Here is a 27120-nt window from a genome sequence, read left to right on the forward strand (position 1 = left end):
TGTCAGAGTTCTAGCCAGGATTGAGAATCACGTTCTTATAGTTTCTGTAACACCAAGCGTTTGGCTAACGAGTGTGTTACCGGTCTATTCGGCTCCCCCTCCCCGTGGTTAATTGCTCTGTTGTTTCCATCACGCTCGTTGACAGCTGTTTGAATTTAAGCACCCTGCTCCTCTCCTCGTGCCCCGCCCGTGTGGAGTGTATGTTCTGCCATGCGCAGTCATCTCGCTGCTTTTCTGGCATTTGCATATAAGATGTTGCTGTTTCAACTGGTTGTTTTTTCTTGTTGTCATATATATGATTTGCTGTAAGGGCTGCATTCTATTTCTATTTACCATCACATGGAAATAAGTCATTATGTATATCACATATGACTTCCTTTACAATATGAAGACTATATTATGAGGTCACTATTTTTCCCATTGTCAGTTTAAAAAATGAGCTATAAAAATGATCAAAATATCCTGAAATTCTTCCCTGAACTTTAACATTTAGTGGCAATAAAAGTCCAGAAAAAATCCTGGTAAGAGACTGTTTTACTTTTAGCTGGAAGACTGGAAAGTCTAACGATTACTTTAGTAGATGGGAAAAAAGACTGAACTTTTAATCTGTAAAATTAGACTTCAAATATATATCTGACAAACCCACAGCATTTCTAAAAGGAATCACCATAATCTACCTTTCAGTCAGAAGATATTGTAAAATGTTCTCTTTCTTGTCCATGGATTATTATTTAACTATTAAACTAATGCATTCTGGATGACAAATTTAATCTAATATCATTTGTCTGGTGGCAGTGGGTGGTCTGATCATGTTGATTTCTTCTGTTCAGTAGGCAAAGCAACAGTTTGTTCATTAGAAAACAAAATTCATGCTCTCATAACTTTGACAATGGCTGTTATGTGATAAATCACTGTGTGCTTCTTGACTCAATATTGGAGAAGCATCATATCATCAGAAGCTCAATTACATTCTGTGTTTTAACTTGGATAATGTAAAAAAAAGGTTTCTTGGGGGGAGTGGCCATAATTCCTTTTTTAAGCTGCTCCAACTTTCAGCCAAGATCCAAATTCAATGTAGAAATGTAACCCATGACAAATGGTGCTAACAAGCACTATCTACCATAAAACATCCTGGTATTATTGGCACTATACATAGTAGAAAATACTATATGTTGTATCTAAAATCAAAAAAAGGTACATTGCATGGTATATGAGAAAGGAGAGTATATGCACCTGTGAATGGCTGTATGAATATGCGAATACATATGTAGTATGTTGTCTAGGATACCAGGCCAAATTATTACTCATTTACAGTTTGCATATTGATATGAATTTGATGGCCTAAATTAATACTTCTTAATGGTTTGTTTTATTTAAATTTTCTCATTTTAAAAGAGTATAGCAGTAGTAGTTTCTACAGAAATCAGTTTTGAAGACTGTTACCATGACAAAAAAAGGCCCATATTTAATCTGGATAATATTAGTTATTATAGCAGTTCTTGTAACTGAAATCAGCAGATGTTTTCCAGTCATTATTGTTGGCACAAGTTGTTTCAAGGAAAAATGAAAATGAATCTCCCATTCATGGCTAGCACAAAGATATATAGCATAAGCAGAATGCGTTAAAGCCAGACATTTCTAAGCGATAATATTCAAACTTGAAATAGGTAGATTTGAAAGGATGACAACTCTTGAAAGGATTTATAAACAAATTATACTGCTATCAGGAACTGGATTTATACAGCTATGTTGTTGTTGTTGTTTTTTTAAAAAAACCTTGTTTCTTTTTTAAAAGGACTCCCCTGAATCAACTGATTGACATTCCATAAGAAACCTCCCATCACCAATCAAGGCTACCACCATTACCACTCCATTCAGATGTGATGCAGACCACAGTAGTAGAAGGCAACTTCCCCTTGTGAACTGTTGCACTGAGGAAGCCTTGTAGAGGCATATGGTGAAACATATGCATAAAATGTAGGTATTAGTGCTTAGGTATTAATCTCCCAAAACCTATAGTAAGGTATTAGGGCTCTCTCTATTCCAAGAAATCCATAAAAACTATCTGCTTGTTCCTGCTTGGCCAAAGAAAAAAAAATCCTTTCGTTTTCCCAATTATTGGGAAATAGAAACAATAAACCAGTGAAAATATTGGGCAAAATAGATCACTTGTTCAGATGGAGGACCAAATTATATGTATAGATGAACAAAGCGAAACACCTAATTGGTACATTTCATTTACAATACAAGCTCAACAATACAATATTACAGTCATTCTACATCCAGGATAACAAAACTGAATTCAAATATGCATACTGATATGCCAACAGTTTCATATTTACATAAAAAAAGGATCTCATATTTGCTCAACTGGAACAGTTTTATCAATTCATCCTCAGCTTAGATGTTTCAGTTCTCAATCTGCCTAGAAACATCATTTTCTTTTTCTTTCCACCAGTTTTTTTTTTAAATTTGGCAGATCATAGCAAAATCATTAAGTGATTCTACTTACTCTTGTATGGGTACGGATGTGCATTTTTAATCCATCATTCTTGCTGAAAGCTTTGTCACAGTAAGGACACTGATAAGGGCGTTCACCTGAAAACAAGACCAGTAAAATCGCTCTGTTAATAGCTTATGGCATACCCAGGACTTTTCAGATGATTGCCCAAATAGGCAGTGATGAAGTCCTAAATTGCTTAGCTACAGCATTATTGTTATATGTTTTCAAACTGTTACTTGAGTCTAATGTTGCCTGAAGAAAAGAACATCAAAGTAGAACAGCGTGTGTATTTTCCAAGAGCCAGATCTTTCTGTGGGCCACTATTCACACAAAGAAGGTCTTGTTACCAGCAGACTGCCAAATGCATGGGAAAGATCCAGCTGACTGGCACTATTTACACATGCACCTTGCATTTCATAACTATGCCATACTGAAATGATTTTCATGGGAGAGCTTTTGTATTGCGGGAGACCAGAGACCGAAAAATCCCAAGCTTTAAAGAAACTATCCATGTAATCATAAGCAGCACTAAATGTGTTAAGTTGCCCAGAATTATGTTTGCTGCGATAGATTAATGCAGTTATTTCCCTGGAAAAATAAAACAAAATCAAAAGGACAACAATGCTGTTTTAACAAATTTTGAATAATCTACTCCCTATTCTAGCAACAACTTTACTGGTTTAAATTGTAGCTAGTTTTTACACATGCTATTGCTTTTTGATATGCAGTGTTTGCTGGATGCTATATGGACTACCATAAAAAAAAAATATAAAAGGATACACATATCTTAACTAAAAGCATGCTTATTTTTGGCGAACATTCAGTGCATTACTAATTCGTTTAATGAAAAATCATGCAAGAAACATAACTAATAAAAAAGTCATGCAACAATTAATAAGATGATATTCCTTCTCAGGCTAGCACTATTGTGTCAAAAATGGGAGTAGAATAGTTGGAAGAATGTGACAAATAAGACAGATCGCAATAGCTAAACTACTGATATGGTAGATGATGGTATTATGGAAAGGCCAGAATCTGAAGATAATTTTCTTATAAAAGTAAAAAAAATAACTAGTTCCAATATTTGTCTTCTTCAAAGTGTACAATATTTTAATAATGCTGATTTTAACCAACTTAAAATGTCTGGTCTAAATATATTGTTCTGCTTAATATTACAAAATTTTTCTCCAACATCTATCTCCCAACATCTTCCCAGCTACTTTCATTTTTGAGAATGCTGCTGGCCATCTACTGTGCATCTTACTCATTCACAAAGGGATGAACTGGTAAAGCATCTTATAAATTCTATTTTAATTATTTTTAGTAGGAAGAATTAAGCAGCTTATAAATTTGATTTTTTCTTTATGTGTGTAATAACTAAACAATTGTTAAGCAAGTGAAAGTAACTATTATATGTTGGGTCCTGTGTGTGTGGTAATTTGTGGGATGCATAAGTCAGAGACTGGAATGAGAGTGAATTACAGCCTACAAAGATGAATGAACTATACGAACAAACAAACAAACAAACAAACACACCTCTAGATGGTGGGATCCAAAGAGTAATTTGTCTTAATAAATTAAGTTGGGCTGATGTGAAGATGTGTTTCATGCCAGAAGATCTATTGCAACTTCTGTTCAGGTATCAGTAAGGGTTTGGTTGACTCTGCAGTATAATGATGTAAAGATAGGAACAGATATTTTGGCCATTTTTTCAGTGGCAAATTAAATCAACTCAAATATTCTGGGAGTAGCAACATCTCTGAAGAGTTTTTGGCCACTATGCCACAAGCACAAGTTTTACCCAAGGGGGCTTATGTCAGTGTTTCTTCAAGTATGGTCTTAGGAACCCTGGAATCTCCCAAGGACTTCCCAGTGATCTGCAAAATCAAAACCATTTACCAGCCTATATTGAAAAACAATATAGTATTAAAACCTATCAAACAATCATGAGTAGTACGGTAGTGAATGTGTTAATTTTAATTTTTAATGTGGTAAATATCTATAAATATCCCATATAAGCAAAGGTGCAAGTATACTAAGAGGTGCAAGTTAGTATACTCTAGTATACTATTGTCCAGCTCAAATGTGGCCCTGGACAGCTAGTAATGTGGCCCCACAATACTATAAAAATATAAATAAATAAAGGACATTTATTTATATGCATTGACTATACATATTTATATGTGCCCCAACATAATTCCTCTTCATTCAGTTTTCTCCAGGCAAGCCAAAACGTTAAACAACCATAGTCTAGAGCAGTGATGGCAAACCTTTTAGAGACCGAGTGCCCAAAAACTGCCCCATCCTCACTCCACCCTCCCCACTCCACCCCTGCCTCCCTGCTCTGTCCCTGCCCCGCCCTCCCACAGGGCCACTCCCTGCCTCCGTGGCCCTCTGTAGCAGATCACCCAGGCAGCCCTGCAGCACCATGGCGGCCATGCCCTCTGCCCACAGAGAGAGCTCCGAATGCCGCCTCTGGCATGCCACAGGCTCGCCACCACTGGTCTAGAGTCTAACATGATAGTCAGCATTCTGTTTTCCTATTTCAAACCAGTTCATAGCTACATATATTCAGGATATGCTATGCTTATGGACAGACATTAAGTGTTCCCAAAATACATTATGGCTTCTGGCTGCACAGTTAAATATCATTGCAATTGATGACCTTATATAATTTAATTACTTCAATCAATTATATCCATATATCTCACTTAACTAAAATAAATCACCTGAATTCTAACACTACTGAGTGACATCTAAAAACTCTTTATTGGACTCTCTCAGATAAATGGAGTTAATCTTACTATATCAAAACCAGAGAAATGTAGATGACCATAAGATGGGAACAACATTTGGGAGTAATCAGGTATAAAAAAAAAACTTGTAATGAAATGATGGAATATTTGCATTGTACTAAGCTAAGGAATTATATAAAGAGAAATAGAGTTAAGAATAGAAGAGAGAAATTGAGGAGGAAGGTCATAAAAAGAAGCTTATCCTTCTAAAGAGTAAATTATCACTTTTAAATAAGCATGGACCTTTGTTGATGTATTTCTGATAGAAACAACTTGTCATACTGTCCATGAGATGTGATTGTTAATAAATATTCTAACTGATTAAAAACAACTGGTTCTCTAAGTAAATAAGTTAGAATTTAATACTCCTCCTGCCAGCCACCTAAAATGCTATGCTGTAAAGCAGGGGTGTCAAATTGCTGGCCCACGGGCCAGATGCATCATAATGAAACCGCACCCATCCCACTGCCAGCAATGGCAAAAAAAATCTCGTGATACATCACAACACGTCACGTGACATTGCGAGTTCTTTCCTGTAAAGGAAAGAACTAATTAGAGAGAAAACAATTACAAAATGGAAGCAGTAAGATTTTAAATTGTATCTGTTTATCTCCAAAATAAATTTACAGTAGAAGAAATTATTTTATCTGTGGCCAAATAAAACAAGGTTTGTAACAGTCTCTACCATAAAAAGAAGAAGAAAGTAAAAAATAACATTTTGCCAAAATACACATTATACAGAGATAAAGAAGATCTCAGGGCCTGAAATTCTTTGACCTCTAGAATTCCTCTGTAAGACTTACCCAAGAAAAATTATTAAATGTATGAGAGGATAATTATGCTAAATATTTTTTTAATTACTTTAAATAAGAGCAAATTTAGGGTTCTTTTTCTGGTGAGTTGAAGGCATATAACTCCTAACACATATTCCATTCAGATTTTGAGCTAAAAAAAAAAAAAGTTGCTCTCCTAATCTAATATGTTATAAAGCATTTAATTCACTCAGAAGTGGCAGAAGGGGCATAAGCTTCACAGAAAATGGAGGGGCGTGGTAGCGCAGTACTACAGTCTAACCAGTATTGAACTACAGCCAGTAGTTTGATCCTGACCAGGTGAAGGTTGACTCAGCCTTCCATCCTTCCAAGGTGGGTAAAATGAGGACCCAGATTGTTAAAGGCAATATGCTGACTCTGTAAACTGCTTAGAGAGGGCTATAAAGCACTATGAAGTGGTATTGCTATTGCTATTTTATAAAATGACTTGAAGAACTCTGCCCTAATCCCATTCTTTCTTCTCAGATGTTTTACTTTGTTTTTCTTCAAGAAAGCTTGACACGAGTATATCAAGTCAGTAATAGTATGGCCACATATAGGGTAAGACAAAACAATATAAAATTACAATTAGCCAATAAAGTAAGAGCCTACACTAAGGTTAGCAAAGGAAATATTTTCTATTAAGTCCCTAAATGAATTCAGTTACCAGTTTCATGTTGGTTCTATTCAAGGGTTCTATTCATGCTGGTTCTAGTTTCAAGGGAGTTACTTTGGAGTATACACTGCCTGTTGGTAACACTTTCGTCAAAGGCTCTCTGTCCAAAATTCTAAGTCCAAGTTTCAGCACAGCTACTTTACAGAGTTACTGACCCCGAGCATGCTTCCCCTCTGTTTTCTTCACATTCAAGCTGCTACATGGGCCTGTTCTATCTCTCACTTGGAAAAAAGGTGTCTTGTTATCTTGTTAACTCTTCTGACAAAGGTATTCGTCTGGATTATTTGACAATGTTTCAGCAGTTTATCAAATTTCCTGCTTATGTTTCCATTCCTCCTTCTCCTTTTCCTCCTCCTTCTCTGTCAATAGACTTTGACCTATCATCTTGGGCTTTATCATCTATAGATTGAAATACAGAAAGAGACAAGACTTCATGCTGACATGTTTATTTCGTTTAAGTATTCTTTGCATACCCATTTTCTTTAGTACTTCTCTAGGGGGTTCTTAAAAGTCAAATGTTCAGGTTATGTGTCAAACATCTTTCTGAGGAAGATGGCATTAAAACCATTTTACTATATAATTTACATACAGTATATTTGTTACATCAGTTACTTATTATGTACCTAGACATAAATATACTGTAAACATGCTATATGGAGCTTCTCAGAAACATTTTAATACTTTGGGAATAGAACAAACAGGATGGTGGAGGGAGGGCATACTGCAGTATTCTTTGCCAAATGAATTGTTTCTTTCTTTCCTCGCACTGATTTAACTCATTAACTCTAAATGTAGAGGTTTAGGCAAGCATTTTAACAAGGTCTGCAAGTTGTTCCAAATGCTCTGATTTATTAATTCCACATCTGTTTGAAACGTGACACTATCTCTCATGACCCCCCAATGTCACTAAACCATGCTGTCATCCTTTGGGCACTGCAGGAACTGTTTGGACTCAAACATTTAATTAATCCAGTTGACATTTTTATGTTGTTTGGTTTTTGCACTTCAAGAAAAATGTTTAGAAATGTTTGGAAACAATGGAGTGCTGACAGCCTAATTCTGAGACCTTCCCCATTTTTTTAATTCTTTGTTGATAGATAAGAGTCTTGTTTTAAAGAACCGACTTAGGTTCTTTTTAGCTATTAAAGAATATGATCTGGATCACAAGCTACTTCTCTGTTTATTTAAGGAAGGACACTTCATAACATTCCTAACTCTACTTTTGTCTCTCTGAAACAGTCATATACAATTGGAAATAGCTTTTCCATTTCTCAGCAGCAAATTTCCATAGGCTTAAAGAAAAGCAAGAAAGTCCCATCCCCACTGATTTTGTTTTATTCACAGAAGGGAGGTTTGTACCCACACCAATATAGCTCTGTAGTTAAGAGATGGTTTGATAGCTAATTATAAAATAAGACTTGCTTTAGATTATGAAACGGAAACTTTAACTATCAAAGTAAGTGGATTTAATTAAATTTTAGTTCTTTTGTCTGAGCAAAAAACTTAATTTTAATTGATGTATGGCTTGCATTTCAAGATTGCTATCTGATATTCTTATACATTTTCCAGAATTGTGAGACTTATATTCTAAAGTTAATTAATTAATCATATGGTGGGTGCCATCTATGTTTGTGTGTATTTATATATTTGTTGAGTCATAATTGTTTATTTTTAATCAACTTTATTATTTTTTTTAAAAATATGAAATATAAAAAGGGAAAAAATTGGTGGGGAAGGGATGAAAAAGGGGTGAAAACATATGCATAAAAATATGGTACATTTGTTGTACTACTTGTGTACTATGTTTAAAAGGTCCAGACAATAGCCACATTTGAAGCATTTTAATGAATTAGCATGAAAGACCAGGAGTCTCTATAGAACCATTTCATCTTTGACAATAAACAGAGCTGTTTCCATCTCCATGAATATGATTGCTACAATTCTGTGACAGTACATTCAAGACATTGATCTTACGAATACTGCTTTCATATAACACTGATTCTTCGATTACTACAATGTTAATTAACTATGAACGTTGATGCCATTTGTACCCAAAAATATTCCTTTGAGACAAAGTTTATTTTTAATGTTGACAAATTATGCTAAAGTAGATCACAATCAGAAATATTTTCAAAATAGCCACATCACCCTAAGTTAAAGTTAGGTAAAATAAGATTAACTGTCCTAGATAAAAATATTGGGAAAGAAGATATCAGATACCAAGATAATAGTACCATACAGAAATGCACCCTGTATAAAGAACATATATATCCATATGCTACTTTCTTCTCAGAAGGGATAGAGGATTCTGTCACTAGTGAAGGAAGAATAATCTATCATTCTGTTGACTTGTGGAATTAGGTACAAGGATTCAGTTCTTCACCTCATTAGTTGAGCTAATCTTTATGGCTAGAGCTTATATAGTTTATGAAGTTTACAGTAAATAGCTTTTCCAAGTTAAAATATGTAATATTTCAGTTGTTTCAAGCATATTGGATAAAAAGATAGAGCTGCTTTAAAAGATTGATTTAAGTTATTTTAGTTTTTAACAACTTTTAAAATTAATTCACAGCTGTTAAACATTTTTGCAGCTTAATTGATGGTTTTACAACCAGATAGTGTATTTAAATATTTGTCCACACTTTGAAAAATATACAAGTACATAGACATTAATTTAAATAGATAATCTTTCCTAGTCAACATTTTGGATAATAACTTTAAGCTCATTTCCAACATTAACATCAAGGTGGACCAACGTGTTTTGCAAGTCTTCTAAACTTTTAAAATTAAAATGTGTTTAGCTGTTTCATTTCCTCTGAGATGATCCATATTATAATTTTGATGTATAATTAAATAATAGAGACAGTTAAATATATTTTCTATAAGGATTGTTAAACATGGTCTGATATTGCTTCATTTCATCACTCCCAATATATATTATTGCTGAGAGAAACTACATAATAAAAATCCTCAAATGACCTAAATCAGATTAAGGGGAAAAAAAACTCTTTGGTGCTCTAGCACTACAAAAAGTCAACAATTCCAACTGGAGTTTGCAAAATCCACCTTATTTGCAAAATCAAGATAATTTTATTGGGCATGAGGTCAGGAGAGGTGAGACTGTCAAGAAGCCATCTGGATTGCACATTCAGTGCTTCCTGCCAGATGATCAATGCAGCAGCTTACAAAAGAAGTTATAAGAGGGTTTTTCTAAGCTGAGATAGTGTGATCAATTGACAACAGTGAGTAGCAATCACAACAGGCAGTGTGATTAAAGGAAAAGCAAATAACATTGTAAACCATGAAGATATATTCAAAGAGATTAGAAAAGTCAATTAAGCTAATGGAGCTTCTGTGACAATCATGAAGAAATTTGCTAAATAACATATGATATATTTTTAAGGGAAAGAGAAAGAAGAAAAATAATAAATAAATAAGTTGTTAGACAACAGCTATTTTCATAGTTAAGTTAAGCATAAAATTGTAATGTAAACAAATTATTATAATCTACTACTGTACTCTGTGTTATGTGCATTTTAATCATACTATTGCTTAGCCCAGCTGTCTAATAATTTCCTTGCTTCCTTGTTTATCCTAGAAATATCAAGAGTATAGGTGATGTGGAAATCAAAAGATGAGATATAAAATTTGCTATTATAAAACAGGTCAGTGGAATAACATTCAGATAAGAAATTTGTACCATTATACAAACAGTGATTATAAAATGATTAGTGGAAAATATAATAATATTCAATTAAGATAATTTTTACAAGCCAAAAATAAATAATCTAAACCAATTCCAGCTAACTAATGAGCCTTAAATGAATTTTTGCCTTAGAACAGGTTTAAGAAGGTATTACAGGTATTGCAGGTATTACAGCTCAAGAATTTGCAGAGTATTGATATTTTAGATGCATTAAAAATAGGCATCAAGTATATGGTGTAATACTGAACTCTAGGAGTTCAGCAATAAATGATGTAATAAAATCATCTGTAAGACAACCATGGTCCAATGCAATACTCACTATTTACTATGGTATAAAACATACCACTTATTGAGAAAGATTTTAAAGAAATATAAAGAGTAACAAAACTTGATGGAGCTAGGCATCTCAGTCAAATGCATATTTGTTTAAAAATCAAATATTTATTTTCACATTAACTATCATCTGTTTAGATTAAGAGTCAAAGTTGTATTTTGGGGTGTAATCTAAAACAGTGTATAAGTACTTAAAACTATTAATTTTAATGGACATAAGCATATTTCTATGTTGATTTGTGCCCTTGTATATTTAAAAGAAAGAAATCAGTTGTACACTTAAAGCTTTAGAATATTTGACCCATATGGAGTGCTAGTTATTTTTATACTTCTTCCCAATCATCAACCTACTAGGTGTTGTTATTCACTGATCTAAAGAAGTCACAGATAATCAAGCAAGATATTCTTTGAAATTATGAATCTCTCCCATCCATTAGTAGCAAACTAACTGGAAGCTGACAGTTTCCTGAAACTTTACAGGTACTTTTGAAAATTTAACTGTCATGGAGAGATAAGTTAGACAGTGATAAACAACCTGAATAGGTTAGGAATGCAGAAGTCACAAAGTGGTCTGGTTTATTATAATGACAGCATTTTTATAGACAACAGATACATTCTTCAAAAAAATGGATGAAATATTACATTTGGGTTTCTTACTAAAGTAATAAGATCAGGAAAATCTATTTTAGAGTATATAAAACTGTACTGTGACTAGCTGAACTCAGTAATCTGAATAAATCATGGAGATAATTCAACATTTTAATATCAACTGACTTTTTTACAGTTTTATAATATTAACATAGATTACTATCTGAAATTATCTTCAGAAAAATGCTATCCAGAATTGTAAACATTAGCTTTAAGTTATATTGAATGTACAACAATCGACAAAGTTTGGTTCTGATTAAGTGAAAGATAAACCAGTAGATTTTTGCTTATTTTAGTTTTTGTTGCTGAAGTTCATTACTTTCTGACAATATAACTGTGTCTATGTATAATTATTAGATTAGATTATTCTACCTTTATTACTTTATAATTAACTCAAGGCAGCGAACATACATAATACTTCCCCTCCTATTTTCCTGTGTGGTCGGTTGGTCTGAGAATGACTGGCCCAAGATCATCCAGCCTGATTTTCGTACCTAAGGTGGGACTAATTTGTTTTACTTTCCAACTGTTTCATGTGTTATTTCTTCAATAACATTGTTTGAGTCCCTTTATTGAAGCAGACATCATATATAGTTGATATGGTAGCTAATATTTTCTAATTCCATTTTTCAGAAGTTTAGACAATGGAAGCCATTTCTCAGAGTTTCTTTTTAGTGGAGATATTCAAGGAGATACTAGCCAATCATTTGGGATGCTTTAATTTTGAGTCTTATTCTAAGCTTTAAACAAGTGATTGAACTCAGTGGCTCCTCCAAAATATATGATTCTATAATTCTTTGATTTTATGAAAACTTCAAAGGGAGAGGGAGTGCTGACAAAGTGAAGAAATGGACCAAAGTTTTTGATTGTTTGGAGAAGAATTGCTTTTAATTACAATGTTATGTTAGTTTATTTACAATGAGCCTTGGTGATGCAGTAGTTACAATGCTGTTACTAGGTTAGCATAATGAATTATCTATTTTAAAAGGATAGTAGTAAAATAAAGGCTATTGTAGTAGAGTGTTATAAGCATGACAGATTGTACCAGCATACAGGGTATACAAATATTTCAGATTTACTTCTGAGTACCGTAATGTAGATCTAGACAGAATTACAAAAAGGATCGAACAAATAAACAGCTTTAATCTTAACAGGTGGTCATGTGAGATGAAACTGATTACAACTTATCAAACAAATGAGTAAGTGCACATGTACTTTTCCCACAAGCCAAATATATTTATGAACAGAATGTCATAAAAAGGCTATTTGTTAACAAGCACTTTATATGCCATATGCCAATTCTTCTTCTTTTAAGTTGGGAATCAACACCACTAAAACATTCAGCAGCTTGCCAATTATTATAATAGTTAGTCTGTGGTGAATAGAATGCTTTAGAATATCTATTTCACTCTGGAAATATTTCTGTGCTATGTACAATGACAACTATGAATTATTAGTTCTAGTTATTCCTATTAGGCAACATAGACAAGTATAGTTAGTGGTTTGGGAAGATAACGGTACCAACAACAAGTACTAACAAAAGAAAATCTTTGAGGAACTAGAAAAAATTGGATTGAAACAAGTGACATATTACAAAATATTTTGCAACAACCCTTGATATATTATACAGGTAGTCCTTGGATTATGATCCTAATTGAGCCCAAAATTTATGTTGCTAAGTGAGACATTTGTTAAGTAGGTTTTGCCCCATTTTATGACCTTTCTTGCTACATTTGTTAAGTGAATCACTGAAATTAAGCTAATAATACAGTTGTTAAGTGCCTCTGGCTTCCCCATTGACTTAACTTGTCAAAAAGTCTCAAAAGGTGATCACATGATCCTGAGACATGGCAGCCATCATAAAACATGAGCCAGTTGCCAGGTGTCTGAACTTTGATCATGTGACCATGGAGATGCTGCAACAGTCATAAGTGTGAAAAATGGTCATAAGACACTTTTTTCAGTGTCGTTGTAACTTGGAATGGTCAGTAAACGAATAGTTGTAAGTCAAGGATTACATGTACTTCAATACCCAATAAACCAAACCAAAACTCACATTCTTCCTTTCCCCCCTTATATCAAATTATGTGTTGGACCCACTTAATATATGCTGTACCCACTCTCTGCCTTAAAAACTTGGGTGGTTTTTTTAATTTTCTGCATTGACTCTTATTCCCCTGATAATTGCTACCTCCCCTATTAGTATTATTTTCAACTAACTACTCTCCATTTAGTATTTCATGAATGTTTTTCAGTTTTTTATTGATATTCCCGCAATGCTGTTTATTAAAATGCTAGTTGCCTGACAACTGCTATTTCTCCAACAATGCTATATTTCCTTCATTACTTCTTCCAACCAAATTGTATTATTATTCTGTAAAATTCAAGCCCTTTCTGTAAAGCATATATGGATGCTATTTTTGAATTTCATATTTGTTCTGGGATGTGACTTTTTTAAAAATTTAGTTAATTTTTAGTTAATTGATATCTGAGACAGTTTGGAGGAAAAGTGAAAGAAAAGTACTGCAATCTGAACAAAATTTATAATGAATTAAAATTTTAAATATTTCCTATTTTAATACCTTTATAAAGAAATTTTCCTAGTGATTAGTAACAGAAACATCTAAGATATGAAAAAAATCCTTTTTTTAATCTAATATAATTTTTTAAACTGTCAAATTATTCTTAAAATAATTTTTGGCATGTGTCCAATAGAAGAATCTTGGTTTTTAGATCACTTTCAGTTCTACTTCTATCAAAGGAAGAAACGTCTAATGTGTGTGTGTGTGTGTGTGTGTGTGTGTGTGTGTGTGTGTTTATACTTATATTACTATTTAAATCATTAGGATACAAAGATCTACTACAAGAACTCTAAAAGAAAGGTAAACTAAAATTACCTTGGAATGAGTTTAGTGACTTTATGTATGCTATTTACTTGGCAGACATACAGGAATGGTCTGTCACTGCCTTTTTCTAGCTTACTGTCTGAGTTTCCAGTCTGGCCAATTGCCCTGACATGCGTGGGGTTTCCCATCTGATTCTGCTTGATTTCTAAGTCCAAGAAAAGTTGTTTGGAAAAAAGGGTGCTGTGTATTCAAATAATTTTATATTAAACATCAGCAAAATCTCATTCTTGTGCATGAAAGACAGATATGAAATAAATGCATCATTAACACAAAAGTACAAACTTGGAGTATGGTGTCATACAAAATAAGGAATAGTTGCAGTTCACACTAGGAAAAGGGTATTAATTTTTGAGCAGCCTGTACCTGTGTGACTTCGAATATGTACTCTCAGAGTTCCATTACTTGCAAACTTCTGCCCACAGTATGGACAAATCTTCTCTTTTTCACCTGTGTGAGTCTATAAAGGAGAAATATAAATAGTTATTTGCTTGCAAAACAAAGCAAAATTAAGTCTTCATTTTTAAATTTTATTCTTCAAAGTTTTTTTAATCGTTCATCTATGTCACATGGTACACTGTGATATTAAATTGAGGTTTTAAAAGCTTTAAAAATTTAATATTGTTTCACCTTGCAACATTAATATAAAAATTTCTAAACCAACATTCAAACAACCAAGAAATATACCTTTTCCAGGGTCCTCTAGTAAAGCTGCTGCAACTCCATAACAAAGTCCCAGTGGATGCTGACACATATATACATTATCTCCACATGACTCGGCCATATTAAAAGGTAAAAGTGCCAATTCACATGATCAGCAAAAGGAGTTGGTGTGTAATATGCAAACCCAAAATGAAATGTTTTTAAAACTATTTGACAAATTAATAAAAGTTGCAAAATATGTCCAAATGAAAATAACAGGACTTCAATCAGATTCACAAAAGGAATTTGATTTAAAGTAATAGATTCAGTGAAGAAAACTGAAAGAGATATATGGATGTTACAGATTTAGAACTGACTGAGGAAATTAAAATGCCTTCCTGAAGTTCAGGCTTGATTTTTTTACAGCAGCAGAAAACTGACTGAATGGATAAGTAATCCATTCGTTTTTCCCTAAGAAGACTGAAAAAGATTGAGAAATGGATTTATCATACTGAACACAGTGCTGGGCTGCCTTAACAGAGGGATAGAATCAAGATCACGTGAAGTATTAATACCACTTTACAATGCCTTGGTAAGGCCACACTTGGAATACTGCATCCAGTTTTGGTCACCACAATGTAAAAAAGATATTGAGACTCTAGAAAGAGTACAGAGAAGAGCAACAAAGATGATTAGGGTACTGGAGGCTAAAGCATATAAGGAACGGCTGCTGGAATTGGGTATGTCTAGTTTAACGAAGAGAAGGACGAGGGGGGACCTGATAGTAGTGTTCCAATATCTCAGGGGCTGCCACAAAGAAGAGGGAGTCAAGCTATTTTCCAAAATGCCTGAAGGCAGGACAAGGAGCAACGGGTGAAAACTAACCAAAGAGAGAAGCAACCTAGAACTTCCTGACAGTTAGAACAATTAACCAATGGAACAACCTGCCTCCAGAAGCGGTGAATGCTCCAACACTGGACGTTTTTAAGAAGAAACTGGACAGCCATTTGTCTGAAATGGTATAGGGTTTCCTGCCTGAGCAGGGGGTTGGACTAGATGACTGCCAAGCAAGCACACTGAAGTCAAGAAAAAGATTAGAGGTGAATACATCAAGAGAGTGAAGAAGATCTTAAAATCCAAACTCAATGGAGGAAATACCATAAAGTCAATCAACACCTGGGCAATCCCAGTCATTAGGTACACAGCTGGAATAGTGGACTGGACTCAAGCAGAACTAAAAGCAATGGATAGGCAGACCAGAAAAAGAATGACAATGAATCATGCCCTTCATTCACGCAGTGACATTGATAGACTTTATCTACCAAGGCAAATAGGTGGGCGTGGAATGCTACAAGTACATCAGATGGTTGAAGAAGAAAAAATGGCTTTGGAAGAATATCTGAAGAACAATGATGAAGATGCACTGAAATTAGTATATCAGGAAGGCTTACTAACCACTGGAGAGACCAAACTGGCCTACAAGAAAGACCAAATGAAAAACAGAATAGAGGCATGGGAAGACAAAGCACTACATGGCCAATACATTAAAAAAATAGCTGGGAAAGCAGATAATAATAAAAACTGGCAATGGCTAAGAGCAGGAAAATTGAAGAAAGAGACCGAGGGATTAATTCTGGCTGCACAAGACCAAGCCTTAAGGACAAATGCATACAAAGTCAAAATTGAGAAGACCGCAACAGACAGTAAGTGCCGCCTATGCAAAGAAGCTGAAGAAACAGTGGACCACCTGGTAAGCTGTTGCAAGAAGATTGCACAGACTGACTACAAGCAGTGGCATGACAAAGTAGCAACAATGGTGCATTGGAAGATCTGCAAAAATATCATTTGCCTGTAAGCAAAAACTGGTGGGATCATAAAATAGAGAAAGTCATAGAAAATGATAAAATTAAACTGCTCTGGGACTTCATAATTCAAACAGACAAGCACCTGCAACATAACAACCCAGACTTAACAATTGTCGATAAGAAAGACAAAAAAGTCTGGATAGTGGACGTGGCAGTGCCTGGAGATAGCAGAATAGAAGAGAAAGAACTGGAGAAGATAACAAAATACAAAGACCTACAAATAGAAATAGAAAGACTGTGGCAAAAGCAAGCAAGGGTAGTACCAATAGTCATAGGCTCCTTGGGCGCAATCCCTAAACAACTGGAGCACCACTTGAACACCATTGGCATTGACAAATTTGCTATTAGTCAATTGCAAAAGGCAGCCTTACTAGGAACTGCTTCCATCCTGCAACGATATCTGTAATACCATCAAACATCCACATCTGCCTGTCCCAGGTCCTGGGTAAGGACTCGATAGGTAGACAAAATGCCAAATCCAGTCTGAACATCTGGCTGACTGTGCGATGAATGATAATAATAATAATAATAATAATAATAATAATAATAATAATAATAATAATAATAATAATAATAGTAACTCGAAAACAACTTAAGTGGACTTTGGGGGGAATACAGATCAACTTTGGAGAATACAGGGGTCCCAACCCCTGGTCCATTGACCAGTACCGGGCTACGGCATGCCAGCAACCAGTCTGCACAAACAAGCAAAGCCCCATCCGCAGGTAGCACACAAAACCACGCACCCTCAGTCCATGGAAAAACCTCTCTCCACAGAACCGATCCCTGATGCCCCAAAGGTTGGGGACCTCTATTCTAATAATTTATACATTAAATGTGAATTATGTAAAATAAAGTTTGTGCAATAAATAATTGTGTTCCTTTTTAAAACTTTTATAAAGTTATTTTTTATTATACTCACTTTTTTATGGCTCTTTAAAACAGATGGTGTTACGAAGGCTTTGTCACAAAGATCACATTTATATTTCTTATGGCCATCATGAACAACTTGTATGTGAACATTCAAAGTATCCTTCCGTTTGAATGTAGCATCACAGTGATCACACTTAAATGTTCTTTCACCTAAGAGAAAAAACATGTTAATATTATCTATTGAATATTATAAATAAATCAATAAATTCTGCTCACTAGGCTGAAAGAAGCCAATTTCTTCTATCTTGGGTAAACAGAAATTTGAATGTATTTATTGAAAGATTTTTTCCCCCAATCTAATTAGGCCACAGAGTAATGGTAGACTTAAGAGACAAAAGTGCTGGTGATTGGAGTGCTGGAGGCTAAAACATATAAGGAACGGTTGCGAGAATTGGGTATGTCTAGTTTAACGAAGAGAAGGACAAGGGGGGACATGATAGCAGTATTCCAATATCTCAGGGGCTGCCATAAAGAAGAGGGAATTAAGCTATTTTCCAAAGCACCTGAAGGCAGGACAAGAAGCAACGGTGGAAACTAATCAAGGAGAGAAGCAACCTAGAACTAAGGAGAAACTTCCTGACAGTGAGAACAATTAATCAGTGGAACAGCTTGCCTCCAGAAGCAGTAAATGCTCCAACACTGGAAGTTTTTAAGAAGAGACTGTACAGCCATTTGTCCGAAATGGTGTAGGGTTTCCTGCCCGAGCAGGGGGTTGGACTAGATGACCTCCAAGGTCCCTTCCAACTTTACTATTATTATTATTATTATTATTATTATTGTTATGCAATATGGGTTCTTGTCTTCCATTGCAGCTACAGAACTGCTAAAAATTATCACTGCAGAGCTGTTACTCTATGAACCAACGTAAATGCCTGTGTTGTTGACGGAATTTTTTTTTATTGCTACAAGCTGATCTTTGAACTTGAGCTTATAAATTTGCAATGACTTATGACTGTAATTCTAGGCTCAGTTATGGTCATAAGTTAAGGAGTATCTATATAATGTCCTGGAATGAGAGAAACAACTACCAAGTAACTATCAATAGAACCTTACTGCCTGTAATGAATTTTATAGTGGAGAAATATAATCAGATATTTGTCAATAAAAATTATACTTTATATATAAAATTAAAATTAAATGTACTATATTATGCAATATTTTCATCATAAACATTATTTTCTTTGTAACGATATTTGTGTGTGTGTGTGTGTGTGTGTGTGTGGTGTATGCATCACCATTCATTATATCAATCCCAGTTTTTTAAAAATCTATGTGAGCAACTGCAAATAATTTATAGCAAAGAAAGACCACAATTCATTAGTTGAAAAGTTCTACATAATTTGCTCAGAACAGGTATTATTTTACATTGACAATTTATTTTCAAGTGTACAATCTATCAATGTGTTTATTGAGAGAAACTTTAAAGCAGTAGTTCTCAACCTTCCTATTGCCGCGACCCTTTAATACAGTTCCTCATGTTGTGGTGACCTCCAACCATAAAATTATTTTCGTTGCTACTTCATAACTGTAATTTTGCTACTGTTATGAATCGTAATGTAAATATCTGATATGCAGGGTGTATTTTCATTGTTATGAATTGAACATAATTAAAGCATAGTGATTAATCACAAAAACAATATATCAATGCTCACTGGAGAAGCTTACTTTTCCTTGCTCAAAAATGTTGGGAGGGAGGGAAGGGGAAGGAAGGAAGATTGAAGGGGAAAGGAAGGAGATGGAGAAGGAAGGAGATTGAAGGGGAAAGGAAGGAAGGAGAGAGAGATTGAAGGGGAAGAGATGGGAGGAGAAGCAGTAGAAAAAGTGCGGTGTTTTGGCCTGGGCACACAGCCTTGCCCGCAGGCGATGCCAAGGACACACAAGCAGTTCCGCACAATTGCCTGGGGAGGGGGCAGGCTCTGGCGGACAGCCTGGTGGAGAGCCAAGCGGCGGCACCTCCGGGGCTTCAGAAGCCGTGCAGAGGATCCACGCACCTCTGAGCCGACAGCCACCCTCTCGCGCCCGCCAACTTGGAGCCCCCTATCCTCATCCCGGCACCTCTTGCCCTCTCCCAGCCACCCCCGGGACCTGCCTGCCCCTACAGCCTCCTAAGCACCATCACAGCGGCAGGGTTGCGGGAGTCCCTTTCCACACCGCGTAGCCCTTCACCGCCACAACCCTTCCCCAACTCATCGCACACGAGAGGGGCACAGACGGAGCGCAAGCTCCCATTTGGAAGGTGCCGCTTCTCTCCTCCCGGCCCGGCCCGCTGGCCTCCAATGCATATGCGGGCATCGCCACCGCCTGGCTGCTTCCAAGGCCCAGAGCCCGGCGAGCCGGGAAGGAGCCGCTCCTACCCAACAGCTCGAGGGCCACACCAGGCGCCGGAGGGCCGAGACGGCCTCCGACGGTGAGGGAGGCGGGTTGGGCGGCACAGAGGAGGCTCTGGCGCAGCACGGAGGGCGGCCGGGGATGGAGCATGACTGGGCAACCAGGATGCGTGGGGACCAGCTTGGCGGCGCAGCTCAGCTCAGCCAGCAGCGGTGGCAGTGGCGGAGCAGCCCAGCTGCAGCGCCAGCAGTGGCCCAGACTCAGCTTGGCTCGGCCCAGCCACCCACACAGCTGAGCCGGCCCGGGGTGGCGTCAGGGGCGCGCGTGTGCAGTGGCAGGAGCAGGCACTGTTGGAGGAGAAGGGCACCCTGGAGGCGGAGGAGCCGGCGGAGGAGGAGGAGGGCGGCGGCCGGATAGAGGATCAGTGTCTCGGTTCCTAAGACCATCGGAAATATGTGTTTTCCAATGGTCTTAGGTGACTCCTGTGAAAGCGTCGTTCAACCCCCAAAAGGGTCACGACCCACAGGTTGAGAACCACTGCTTTAAAGGAACAAACCTTATCAATCTAGGTTAAACAGCCAAGGAGCTGACTATTCAGGCTAGATAATTTTGAGCACTAAAAAAGTCATTAATAATCTCTGAAGCTTGCCCTATTTTATTTGTTTAATTAATTAAATTTATTTGTCACCAAGCTCACTGTTGGGTGACTCTGGACACTTTATAGCAGACATGTCAAACACAAGGTCGGGGGGCTGGATGCGGCCCGCGAAGTGGTTTCATGTGGCCTGCAAAGCCATCCTGGAAACAGTGAGGGAACGCCCCCCTCTGCCTTGGCCCTGGCCCAGGCCAGCTGGGAGCCAATGTACAACTTTGTGGTGGCCTCTATGCTGAAACGCATTCAGTCTTAGCTCCATAACACCCCCCCGCATGGCCTGAGAGGAACAGTGGACCATGCCTTGGCACTTGCCCTGGTCCCACCCCCTTCTGCCAGAGACCCTCAGATCTATCCCACTTCTGCCCAAGCCCCCACAGGCACACTCAGTAGGCCACACCTACCCCATCCACGCCCACCCAGTAGGCCGCACCCACCCTGGACACACTCACCTGGCCCCCTGAGGGCAACCACAATGCTGATGCGGCCCTCAATGAAATGGAGTTTGACACCCCTGCTTTATAGCATCATTAAAAAGCAATATAAAATAATTAGAACATTAAACATTAAAATTGAACATTACATGTGTTGCACAGCTTCCTGAACATAATTATATCTATTGTCCATATTATATTCATTATTAAAGACCATTTTTCTATTCAACCAAAAAACAGGTACAATGAATCCTTAACTTACAAACTAAATGCAGATTTCATATTAATTGAATTTTACTATTTATATTTTGTTTATCATGTCCATGGGTGCAAATCTGTGTGGATGTATGTGGATGTATATGTTAAAGTGTGTACACATTTTATATAAAATATAAAATTCTAATCTGATAAGGATGTTTTGTTAGATCAGAAAATTAAGAATGCATTATTCTCGCAGGTATTGAGACTTTGATGATCTGTGAACCGCTTTATCATCTATATTTCTACTTACTATTATGAATCAGAAGATGTCTTTGTAGAGAGAATGGTGTTCGGAATAGAGCTTTACATTCCTCACACTGAAATGGTCTTTCTTCAGAATGTGTCTGTAGATAAAGAACATATATAACTATGGCTAAGCTTGCTGACTGTAGTCAAAAAAGATAGTGTATTATTTGATCAAACAAAAATGAAAGATTTAATTCTGCATGCTTAAAAAAATGAAAAGTTAATAATTTGAGCAGATAAATCTAATAAATACATATAAATAAAATATACACAGGAATGCATTAAAAGGCCATAAACTTCACTATAGGCTTTGTTTGGTGTTTCATAAGATGCCAAACCTCAAAGGTCCTCTAAATATTATAGATATTCACTTAAAGCAATCCTCTATTAATTTTTAGTCAATAGTTTAACCTGCTTTCTAAAATATAGAATAATTTAGGATAAAATTCTAATCTCACAAATCCAAAGTTATTTGTCACTAAAATGGGAATGTTTGAATGAATGGATTCCCATCTGCTACTTTTAAAGTGTATGATAAATGTGTATGTCACAAAATACCACTTTCCTATTTTTTTAAACATTCAATGTATTAACAGAATACTTTAACATTATAGAATTTAAAAGTTAAGGGAACCATGTTATCACAAGGCTATGTCCAGTTAGCATACACTGAATTCTTATATTGAAAAGTAATGTTAAAGGTGAAGAAAGAAAGAAAGAAAGAAAGAGAGAGAGAGAGAGAGAGAGAGAGAACTGTGAGAGGCTATTAAAAGCTTTTCCCCTATTTGATTCATTCTTATAGAGGTATCTACAAGACCCTATTTATGTATAACTAAAATAAGAAAAATAAGTTCCACTAGTCTGGTCCGGAAAATAAAAGAAAACATAGTTTAATAATACCAAGTTGCTAAAGCTTAATTACATTAAAATAGCAATAGCCAATAGCAATAGCACTTAGACTTATAAATTACTCCATAGTGCTTTATATACTACCCCATAGTGCTTTACTTCTCAGCAGTTTACAAATGTTAACATCTTGCCTCCAACAATCTGGGTCTCATTTTACCAACCTCAGAAGGATGGAAGGCTGAGTCAACCATGAGCCAATCAGGATTGAATTCCTGGATGTGGGCAGAATTAGCCTGCAATGTTGGATTCTAACCACCCCACCACCATGGCTCCTCCTCCTTAAGTTTATGAAATCATAAATAGAAGAAATTCCAAAAGATTTTATTTACCTTGACACCTGGTAATAAATAACAGAAATAAACAAAGGTTTCTATTTTTCTACTGGATTCTTCAAGCCCATGTAGCAGATTTCAGAGACAATTTGACTAAATGGAAACTGGGCAAATATGGTCTCTATTATTAGTGAATAAGTTTATAGGCAACACCCTCTCCAAAAAATTCTTTAAAACGTGATGATGCAGTAATGCTTACCAGCTCAGCTGAAGCTTAAGAGGGATGGAACCAAATAAAACCTCTCTAGAGACAGATTTTTGTAACATAAAGACTGAAACTGCCATGTCTCAATCAGTCATATTCATACAAGTACTGTATTGAGAAGATTGCAAGAGTCTCCAAATCTGACTGCAGGACTCCTAATACATTACAGAAGGATCAACACTTGAACTACATCAAGAAATGAATCACAATTTCTCTCTTCATACTTAAGTAAAAGTCTAATGTTGCTTTTAGTGTTCCAGAATTGGAATGGCCATGCCATTCTTATTGAATAGATTGGAAGGTCCTTTAAAGGCAGCTCTGGCACATCATTTCACCCCTCATATCTGCCTATGGATTAAACAACAAATATCTTCCTATTGTAATTTAAGATTCATCCAGACTAGTTTCAGGAACACAGATTGTAAATATATACTGAACAAACATTTAGATTTGAGCGAATGTGACAGCTGCTGAGAAAATTTCAGGCACTTGTGCTGTCTTTCTGCCTTCTTATTTGAGACTTCTTCCCCATGTTAATGTAATTGCTTATAAAAGATCAACCTTGAAACACCTGGGGGAGAAGATGTGTGGGTTTTGGAAGCTCTGCAACAACAGCAACAGACAAGAAAACAGACAAATAAAAGGAGTTTTTTGTCTTCATAGAGACTGAGGTGAAGACGAAAAAGAAGAGGCATAACAAAGCAAAGCCAAGTACAATATTGGGAAGGTGCCAGTGAATATTATGAACATCTACCAGGCTCTTGTCCCACCCTGCAGTTTTTAAATTCCAATGCTGCTTTTTTATGCTTTAGTGTCAATATTATTTCCAAGAACATTTATGAATTCTCCATAGGCTTATAGGAATTTTAGCGAATAAAAAATGGGTGCAATCCGGAGCTTTGTAAATTACCAGCACTGGAAAAAGAAAAAGATCCACCAATAGCAATAAGGTGGGAGTTGATTTGGTTATTATAAGAGGACTGGCAGTGTGGCGGGAAAACACTCTTATTTACCTTTGGATAGGATATATATGATTAGCTCACCCTTCTTCATAATCATTTTGAGAATGAACACCCTCCCTCCAATAATTAATATGCCTTTAAAATGTCAGTTTTGCCCCTTATCTAAAACAGATTGAGGACCCTGTTTTAGAAGCAGACAATACCTTGCCACTTGCCCTCAACTGCAAATAATACTCTCTGTTTAGGCTGAAAAAAACTCTAGGCAAGATACACATAGATGCACTTTCTCAAGTATCTTTGTTACTTGCTTTTCTTCTGAAAAAAACTCTAGGCAAGATACACATGGATGTACTTTCTCAAGTATCTTTGTTACTGTGTTTTTCTTCTATGTCCACAACTCCACTTCTATATTCACAACATCTTATCAGAAAACTCTAGTACTTTTGCGTTCTTTCTACTCTATTCCCCAACAAGCGTGGTCATTGATAAGGATTCTGAGCACTGTATTAACATATATGGAGAGTGCCCAGACCAGAATATATTGTTTTAATTTTTAAAACATCCCCAGTTTCTCCAGAAGGGGAAAAAAAGGAGGAAAGGGCAGGTATAATTCAGCCCTAATTCTGATAGTCCATTTGCAATGAAAGGATCATAATTTCTGAGAAGAACCGTGAGATTTATAGTTTTCTCAGCCTTCTGGACTGAATCAGGAGACCAGCAAAAGCAAGTACCCGATTCTTCTCAGCTGATATTTTCTGCTAATGTTTGGACGGTGACTTGGAAACTTCTGATGCAGAAAGTGCATTGTGCTGTGTTTCCAAGTTGTCCCTCAATTACATAAACAAACATTATGTCAATAGTGATGTTAGACTTCTTCTGGAAGCAGTTTGTAAAGAAGCTCGGAATGCTTTTACACAGTCTGATTCAATAATAGGGTTGCTGCTAAGAAAAGCCAAATAATTTCTCAATAGAAAGAGACTGAGCTACCTTCTCACCTCAACTGGTGTATCCTCCAGAACAGGGCTGAGACATTTGGATGAGACTTTGCTGTGGGGAAGCTTGCACTGCTGCTGATTGTGCTGTACCTGTTCTGTGGATAAATATAAGGGTTCAGTCTCTAGGGCTGTACATATGGCACATGCATGAGTGAAAATTTCCCCCCATTTAATAAAACACTTAGGATTTTACTTAGGTGAGTGACTATCCTAGGTTTGGAACTCCTTAAACAACTTCTGATTTTTTAAAAAAATATTGCTTATTTAGCATAAGGCTAAGTATACTAAGTATAGAACATTCATCCAGCTGATTAGGAATCTCTGATTTGACTCTCATGTCAAGAAATGATTGAAATAGTAACACAAATATTACCTAGGATATAGTTTGGTGAAATATGTGCAAGAAAGCATAAATTCAAAACTGAACATAAAGGTTTGGATATCTTCTTTGCCTACAAAGCTGTTAATTTAGCTGTATCAGCCTTCAAACAAACCATCTCTTTTCTGATTAGGTAAACAAAGCCTTAGTTTATTCTGTTTATTTATGTATTTATTTAGTCTGCTTAGTTGCCAATATTCCCTTTTCTTTACCACTTAACAGATTTTGCCTGCATTATTTACTGATCTAAGCATTATAAAAATAACAGAAAGAATGAGGCAATTTAGATGCAACAGCCTCTATATTGCAAGCCACTAAAAAAAATGAATAATGTTCAAAAAGGTTCTCATTCTATGTGTTTGCCAAAATATATATAGGTCTTTCACAGCAGCAACACACAACCCGGATAATTACTATTCCCAAAAAGTTGAGTTGTTATGTAAGTTTCAAATCAATAAAATAAGAACTATAGCAATAATGATGAGGTCTGCATATCTATGTTGGGGCTAGAATCAAAAGTTTATGGAGCAACCATTCTCTATCTTTCTAACATTCTGTTTTATTTTAAAAATTTTCTAATACAGTACTCCTTTGTTTCACTGTATGTTTCTGGATCAATGTAGTAAACAAGGGCATACTGTACCACAATTCCTTCCATAGGGTATATTATAACAGACCAACTTTGGTATAAAGTGTGCAAGAACATTACTCTGAGAAGCTTTCAAGATTCTGTTACATTCTCTAGAGAGCTACATTTGGTAGTCCCTAGGCAGCAAGCCTTTTCTGGAGCTTTGTGGAATCATCTCTCCTCCAGAAGTGAAGTCAGTCTCATAGCTCCTGAACTTTTGAACATCCTTCAAGACCTGTTTATGTCAGCAGGCCTGGGGACTTCAGGAGCTGGGTAAACTCATGGTGGCTCCATTATTATTTACATCTCTCTGTCCATTATTCTCTTTTCTTGTTTTGGTTCTACTTTTATAGTTTTAGATAACTCTTAATAATGATTATATAATGGCTTTAAGTAATGATTAATTTATTGTTTTATCAGATTGTTTTGTGACATCTAGAGTCTATGAGTCTAGACATCCATATATATATTGGAATAATCAATCAATCAATCTACTAGCGATAAACATTTTTCCAAAATTCTAAATATTTTGTTTTCTCAGCTTGTCAGCATTTCACGCTTAAGAAAGATCAATCATATTTGTATTTATAAACTTATTTTAGTCTGGATTCAGATCTGGGTTTAAGACCATCAAAACAGTCTGATTCCTCAGAGAATTTTTGTTGGAAAAGTGCAATAGAACACCCTCTACAAGTCCCCTACTAGATTCTAGGTTCCCTTATTTAATATTGAACATTAAATACCTTTGAATTAAATTCATGAGTTATTTTTTTAAAAAATAGAATCATGCTGAGATATTGAAAAATTAAGCAGAGAATGATCCATAGCCTTATCTAGTAACAAGGTATTTTTCTTCTTATCTAACATGATATACACCTCAATTCACAGCTTGACTTTTCACAACAGAAATAAACTGAGTTTGCTCGTCAAAGCTTTTGCGACAATAATAGGCAATCTAAGGCTTCAAGAACAC

At 36.0% G+C, this 27120-nt stretch overlaps 1 protein-coding gene across 8 annotated transcripts in view; it reads right to left on the reverse strand.

Moving 5' to 3' along the window:
• The window catches only part of PRDM5 (PR/SET domain 5), a 94673-nt gene that overhangs the window by 30935 nt on the left and 36618 nt on the right, over positions 1–27120 (reverse strand). For 4 of the 8 annotated variants that reach the window (XR_005553808.1, XM_039320161.1, XM_039320162.1 and 1 more), the window contains 5 exons: positions 25141–25230; positions 21742–21835; positions 17806–17966; positions 14743–14836; positions 2513–2598 (listed from right to left, as the gene is read on the reverse strand). Coding sequence is in view for 6 of the 8 variants with exons in the window: in XM_039320161.1 (XP_039176095.1) it covers positions 2513–2598; positions 14743–14836; positions 17806–17966; positions 21742–21835; positions 25141–25230 (525 nt within the window). In the remaining 2 variants the exon portion in view is untranslated. Of the gene's footprint in view, positions 1–2512; positions 2599–4039; positions 4167–4225; positions 4381–14742; positions 14837–17805; positions 17967–21741; positions 21836–25140; positions 25236–27120 lie in introns of those variants that run through there. The other 4 variants (XR_005553809.1, XM_039320164.1, XM_039320165.1 and 1 more) reach the window with 4 other exon arrangements.

This window comes from Crotalus tigris, unplaced genomic scaffold, assembly GCF_016545835.1.
Source record: "Crotalus tigris isolate CLP2741 ecotype Arizona unplaced genomic scaffold, ASM1654583v1 scf7180000023625.2024221, whole genome shotgun sequence".
In the NCBI taxonomy this organism is placed as follows: domain Eukaryota; kingdom Metazoa; phylum Chordata; class Lepidosauria; order Squamata; family Viperidae; genus Crotalus; species Crotalus tigris.